Below are 6,325 nucleotides of genomic sequence, written 5' to 3' on the forward strand. Positions count from 1 at the left end.
GAACGAGTACATTATCGGGTTTTTTAATTCAATAAAATGCTAACTGTAAGGGTTCTTTATTGTGGAATTTTTAATATTTGTTTGGGTTTTTTTTTTCTTTTTGCTACCGTACTTTAGATGTTCAGCAAGCAGAACATTTTCTATTTGTCACATGATTATCTTTTTCACTTCGTTGTTTATTGGATTTTGTCTCGTGTCAGAAATCATATCCAAAAAAGTGTTTATAAAAAGCATTTATTTTTTGTGATTTTAAAATCTAAAGAGACACATCGTTCAATGTATTAAAAAAAACCATATAATCTGACAAATAAAAAATGAAACAACCGATCGATAAGAAAAAACGTCACCTTGCTTACTTTCTTTATTTTTCACTGTACAGTTACTAATTACATATTAAGTATGGAGGAAGATGTTATTGTCCATGTTATTATTTTTTTTAAAAATTGACTACAATATTAACGAATAGTTTTTATTGCAATATAGAATTAGAGCTGGCAAAAAATGAGCGACTCGATACCAACTCTTTTCTTCAAAAAAAAAGTTTCAATTTTAAGGTTTATCTCCTGGCTTGAATAGATTGTTACTATCGTAAAACGATGTTTTTTCTACTAGAACACGTGCTAAACATAACTATTTTAGAACTAATTTGATTTAAGAAGACATATTGAATGTGAGACAATTTATTCAATAGAACAAATAATAAATAACATTTTCTCTAGGTGAAAAAATAAACTATTTATGAATATATATATATATATATATATATATATATATATATATATATATATATATATATATTCAATGAACTGGAAACAAATAAGTAAGCGCTGAAAATATCACAGGAATGGATAAAGTATTCCAATCGATGCCTCACAACTTAACACTTCTTCACTGAGATGTTACTAAACAACAACCCACAAGTCTCACAGATTGGTGCCAGGCAACAGGATACACACGTACCGAAGAATTTCTGTAAGCACCCGAGGTAGACCCCGAAGACCCTGAGCATCGGAGTTGTGCACCAAATCTGCTCAAATGAGATGCAGGCGAACTCGCAGCCCCAGTACAATCCAATGAAGATCCCACATAAACCGGTCAGAATTGTGTAGCAGCAAGCTTTGCCTCCTTTGAAGCACATGGCGCTAATTCTCCATACACAGTCAGGACTGTGAGATCCATCTGGCTCTCCTATTACATCCTCAAATGCAGTCTGACAAAAACAATGTTCAACATTAGTAATTCGTCTAAAATTAGAACATAAAAAGTAATGGCATAATTTCTTAAATCAGATATTCGATTTTTTCAGCGTTTTGAAATTGTTTTATTTTCGAGATATTTTATGATTAGTTTATGATTTCAAGATTATTGCATTTTCATTATAATAATGTGATACAAAGTAGTTACTATCGTTTTTCCAGATTTTGAAGCTGTTAAATTTAGGCAAAAATGCGTTTTTACTGATAAAAGATATCATCAAAAATAAACATAAACATTAAGAAACTCTGTCATTTTTTCTTTCTTACTCTGTAGACGTGATTATACTGTCAGTTTTACCTGGACGTGCTTGTTTAGATCATTTGGATCTCTATTGTCCATATCCAATTCTTTCTGCAGATCATCCATATTGCAAAGTTTAGGAAAGTTTTTACAAAGACCCAGTAAGAAGAATCGGTAACCACAGAATTGTAAGAAACCACGAAAACTTTCAGCATTTATATACCCTTTGGGAGATTTCCTTGGAGATAAAGGCTGTCCTTAATTGGAGAGAGACAAATGATCCAAAAATATTATTGGTCGACAGGGACATTTTGAAAGAAAATTTCAAGTTGTAACTTTAAACCCTAATTATCAGATAAATTTTCAGTTTTTGGCGATCTGCATTCAATCTTTATCGAAATCTGATACCCAATCTAACATGAAAGTGTTATTTCTCTCTTTGTGATTAACTTTAAAAAAGAAGAAGCAAGGGTTCATAGAACCAATTATCAAATTAGCAACCTTTAAAGGTTTACATTGTTGATATCATAAAATGATCTTCATATGATTTTTAATTTCTCAAAATTACAAACTAACTTGATGCATTATTTATTTAAAATTTGTTAATTGGAGCAAAATGATAAATGAAATTTTTAAGGTGGAATAACACACCTGGAAAAAGTCACTCAAATTAAAAGGAAATTGTTTGATAATGAAAGATATAATGATAAATAAACTGTACAATTGTCAAATAAGCGAAAAAATTACAGTTTGGGGATAAAAAATGAATATCTAAAATAATTATTCCAGTTAGTAATAACAAAAGCCCCTGCGGGATTCGAACTCGGGATGTATGGATAACAAGTCCAACACTTCATCCACTCGGCTATGGAGTAAGTTAAATGTTGCAGTCCATAAAATCCTTTTAATTAAAGGAAATGTCGTTTCGATCAGCGGTCAGCCATTTTGTGATGATGTGTTATTCCACCTTAACACAACAGGAATGTGATCCAAAGGATTGAATCACATGAAGTTGCCAAGAGCGGATCAATAGATCAAACAAGATGCGGCAATTCGATGTGATACGATCTTTAAATGTCAAAAATAACAAAACCTCGTCTTATGAATCAATATATATAGTACGGTGTTTATTCTTTTTTTTTTTATTTTTTAAACCATTATGATTTTAAAACGAACTATTTTCAAACGTGCTAAAAAGACGTTTTTCATTGTGTTCTGCGTCATCAGTTTCAGAGAGGGATGGTATGGATTCAAAAAACCAGAGTAGTGATCCTGTAAATCGGAGCACACTCAGAAGAATTCAAAGTATCAAATTTAAGGATACATAATAATGAATAAAATCTCATAAGGTGGAATGTGAATGTTCTTTAGTTGTTGGTGTAGTTCTTTGTAACGTCAGCGACAGTCGTAGATAACTGGTACACTTTCAACTGAGAGCTCGTCATTTTTAGATGCAAAAAATCAGGGAGAATCCAAGAAAAAAGGTTATTAGCCCATTACACTGTGCTAGATGTTTATGCATGAAAGAGCTAGAATCCTTACTAAGCATTGAAACAGGGATCTACATTTAGGTCAAAATTGATTGGTAGTTCCTGGTCAGTGAATGAATCTCGACGAATCATTTAACATTAACCAACATATCATCAATCTTCTTCACATTAAAGGAAACAATGTGCAATTTTATTCACTTTTTTTTACTCTTGCACTTTCTTTTTTTTTTTTACAAAATACAGACGAATCATGAGGGTTAAAGTGGATAAAATCATTTTGATGAGTAATTGAAGTGTTTTATCTGTGCAATATCCATTTCAAAAATAATATAAATGTCAACATCTTCCTTACAACATCAATGATACATGTATTTGTAGCTGTACTGTCAATATCTTTGTAAAATTGAGAGTTTCTGTAATTGAAGGGTTATAGGTGTTGCTAAAATTCATGAAATGATTTTAAATGATTGTTATTAGTTAAATGGATGCCTTTTGTTAAATTGGTATGCAATATGTAGGTCCCTAATGCTAAGTACATGACAATTAGAAGTGAAATACGAAACTTGCAGCTATAACTGTTGTGTTGACTCAGTGAAGTTGCAAGTAAAAGAAGAGAGGTAAAATAACGCAAAATGTAGTTGGATGGGACATATTAACTACACACTGATAGGTTTCTTTCGCGTTAGCGGGTTATGTAAATTTTTTCTGCAATGATCGCTACCTTCATTACCCGAATGAATCATCAAAGAAAGCAATTTATTGTTTATATGAACATCTTTCTTTTAGCCAATTATTGAATATGAAAAGTAAGTAAAATTCACTGAATTACTGTTAATGTAGGTAAGTACGTTAACTAAAAGAAACGGCCAAATCGTCACCTGTGAGACTCTGAGTCTGACATCGTCATGATTATTTCGTGCAGTCCGTGATTTTTCCTAGGTAGTTGTAGGTCTCGACCAATCGATAAACTGGGCGTGTCAAGTTTGGTCCTGTCACTTTCTTTTCAGTTTCAGCCGCTGTAGATATCGACCAATCAATAAACGGGGCGTGTAGATTTCAATCTGGCTGTTTCTATAGAGCTATGAATTAACTATAAGTTTCCGTGAGAAATAGAGAGAATAATACTTGGTAGATGTAAATATAATGCATTAAATAAGAATCAGATAATTGTTGTATATCGGAATAAGGTAGTCCCGAGCATTCAGTGAATTATCCTTGTTAGTCGGTTCACTCACATCCAAGTTACTAGGTGTAATGTTTTCATCTAGGTTTCATATTTTAATGATTTAATATTCGGAGTATTACATTCTCAGATAGGGAACTTTTGATCGTACTATTATTGCAAAGATTGCAAATTGTATCGTAATTTCAGAACACAACAAGAAGATTAAGCATTTTGTGTAGAAAACTTATCACTTGGTCTGAATTATAACAATATTTTCACAAAAATTTATTAGACTAGACACATAAGAAACAGATTGGAATCCACCGCTAATGATAAATGTTATCACAGTTGATAAAGAATTTCAGAATAACAGATTTTTATATACAGAAATAAGAAACTCATTCAATGAAACGAGAATGAGAATGATAGGAGAATCATTGATTTTTAACAGTTATTCTACTAAACATGAGACCACAGGTTTCACAAATTGGCGCAAGGAAACACGTGACGCAGGTTCCAAAGAATTTCTGAGCGCAGCCCATGTAGATGCTGAAGATCCTAAGGGAAGGAGTGATGCACCAAACTTGGTCAAAGGTAATGAATGCAAACTCACATCCCCAATACAGGGCGATGAACAGACCACAAAGTGTCGTCATCAACTTGTAGCAGCAGTTCTTGCCACAGTTGAAGCACATATAACTGCAACGCCAGACGCAGTCAATGCTGTGTGCGCCATCTGGTTCCGCCAAAACATCCTCAAACTGGACCTGTAGAGCAAATACCAATGAAAAAACATCAATCGAATAATAAATTTAAAAGGCATATACGGTAATGATTTATAGATAATGATTAATAATGCAAGCATAAGACTGATGAAGTAGGCAGCATCAAACTATACTCAATTTGCCGATCCTGTCATGAATGAATGATATTAACATATAAATATTAATATAAATGATTTTACTAGATGAATTAAAATTTTGGTCGGGGCGTTGTTAAATCCAGTATAGCCCGAAGGTCGAAGGTCTTTATCATAGGTTTGATCTTAATTCTTTGTTATTAATTCCATGCATGGTATTATTTTTTCAAATAATATTTGACCGTGGTTTGTCAAGCAGAAGTAAATAGATGATCTACACCTGAGAGATACTTGATTATGTTAATATGACACATCTTTCCCTCCTCGAGTATTAATGTAATCTTGATTTGCAACTACGTATCAACAAACGCTTTGTTGAGGGAAATTGATATAATCCAAATTGTTGTAATTTTTCCAAATTGTTTCTTGAATTGATTTTCCTCACAATATAGTAAAAATGAAATTTTCAAAGCACAAAATATACCTTCACATGAGCATTTAGTTGATTTGGGTCCCTGTCAACCATATCTAGGTCCTTTTCCTGTGACATGTTGAGTTTTTGAAGGTCTTTTATAAACCTGAAAATTGATGAAGTAAATTGATCTAATTACCAAAAAATGTCCACGGTCAAAATTATAAAATAATTCTTGTTCTAGAATTATTGTTGACTTCTATCTAAGGCAAACAAATTGCAAACACGAGAAATACTGAATGATTGTTTTTAATTAAAAATAATTTGAACTTTACAAATGAAATTAAAATGAAAAAAAAATGTTGCACCGTATTGAGAAAATATATGTATATATCCTACCTGTTGAAAATCCAAAAAGGTGCTAGTGCCGATTTAATAACTACATCAGTTCATATAATACCTGGTTGCCACAACAGATGATATTGCTATTCAATACTTATAAATGAAATCCGTTTTAATAAAATCATTTGAAAATTTGGAGAAAAGTTAATGGTCTAAGACGCCCATTGAGATTCCCCTTTCTGCTTTGTTAAATCTCAGGTATACAATTATGTTAATACAAATATATCTTGCTTCAGATATAACGTTGAGTAGTCAAACCGATTTGATCAATTGCTTTATTGATAAGTTTTCATTGGTTCATATAACAAAAAATATAAGGACATGCTATGCGAATAAAGGGAGACGAAACATTTCAATATTTGTTGTTGTTGAAAATATGAGCAACGTTTCGAAAATAATTATTTTGGTATTACATATCAGAACTGCCTTTCATTGTCAAAACAGCAGTTGTTGTATTTCTTTATATATAAGAAGTTGCATTGCTTGTTTTATATAACAAA

At 31.9% G+C, this 6,325-nt stretch overlaps 2 protein-coding genes across 2 annotated transcripts; both read right to left on the minus strand.

The window, feature by feature from the left end:
- Positions 1-775: 775 nt before the first annotated feature.
- On the minus strand, positions 776-1,713 carry LOC105325539 (caveolin-3-like). The gene is made up of 2 exons (XM_011425155.4): positions 1,555-1,713; positions 776-1,210 (listed from the first exon to the last, which is right to left on the minus strand). The coding sequence occupies exons 1-2, from the start codon at positions 1,621-1,623 to the stop codon at positions 878-880; spliced, it is 402 nt and encodes a 133-aa protein (XP_011423457.2). The 5' UTR covers positions 1,624-1,713; the 3' UTR covers positions 776-877.
- Positions 1,714-4,421: 2,708 nt separating this feature from the next.
- On the minus strand, positions 4,422-6,026 carry LOC105325540 (caveolin-1). The gene is made up of 3 exons (XM_011425156.4): positions 5,823-6,026; positions 5,496-5,589; positions 4,422-4,919 (listed from the first exon to the last, which is right to left on the minus strand). The coding sequence occupies exons 2-3, from the start codon at positions 5,559-5,561 to the stop codon at positions 4,587-4,589; spliced, it is 399 nt and encodes a 132-aa protein (XP_011423458.2). The 5' UTR covers positions 5,562-5,589; positions 5,823-6,026; the 3' UTR covers positions 4,422-4,586.
- Positions 6,027-6,325: the final 299 nt, after the last annotated feature.

The sequence above is a fragment of the Magallana gigas genome, chromosome 4 (assembly GCF_963853765.1).
Source record: "Magallana gigas chromosome 4, xbMagGiga1.1, whole genome shotgun sequence".
Classification (NCBI taxonomy): Eukaryota; Metazoa; Mollusca; class Bivalvia; order Ostreida; family Ostreidae; genus Magallana; species Magallana gigas.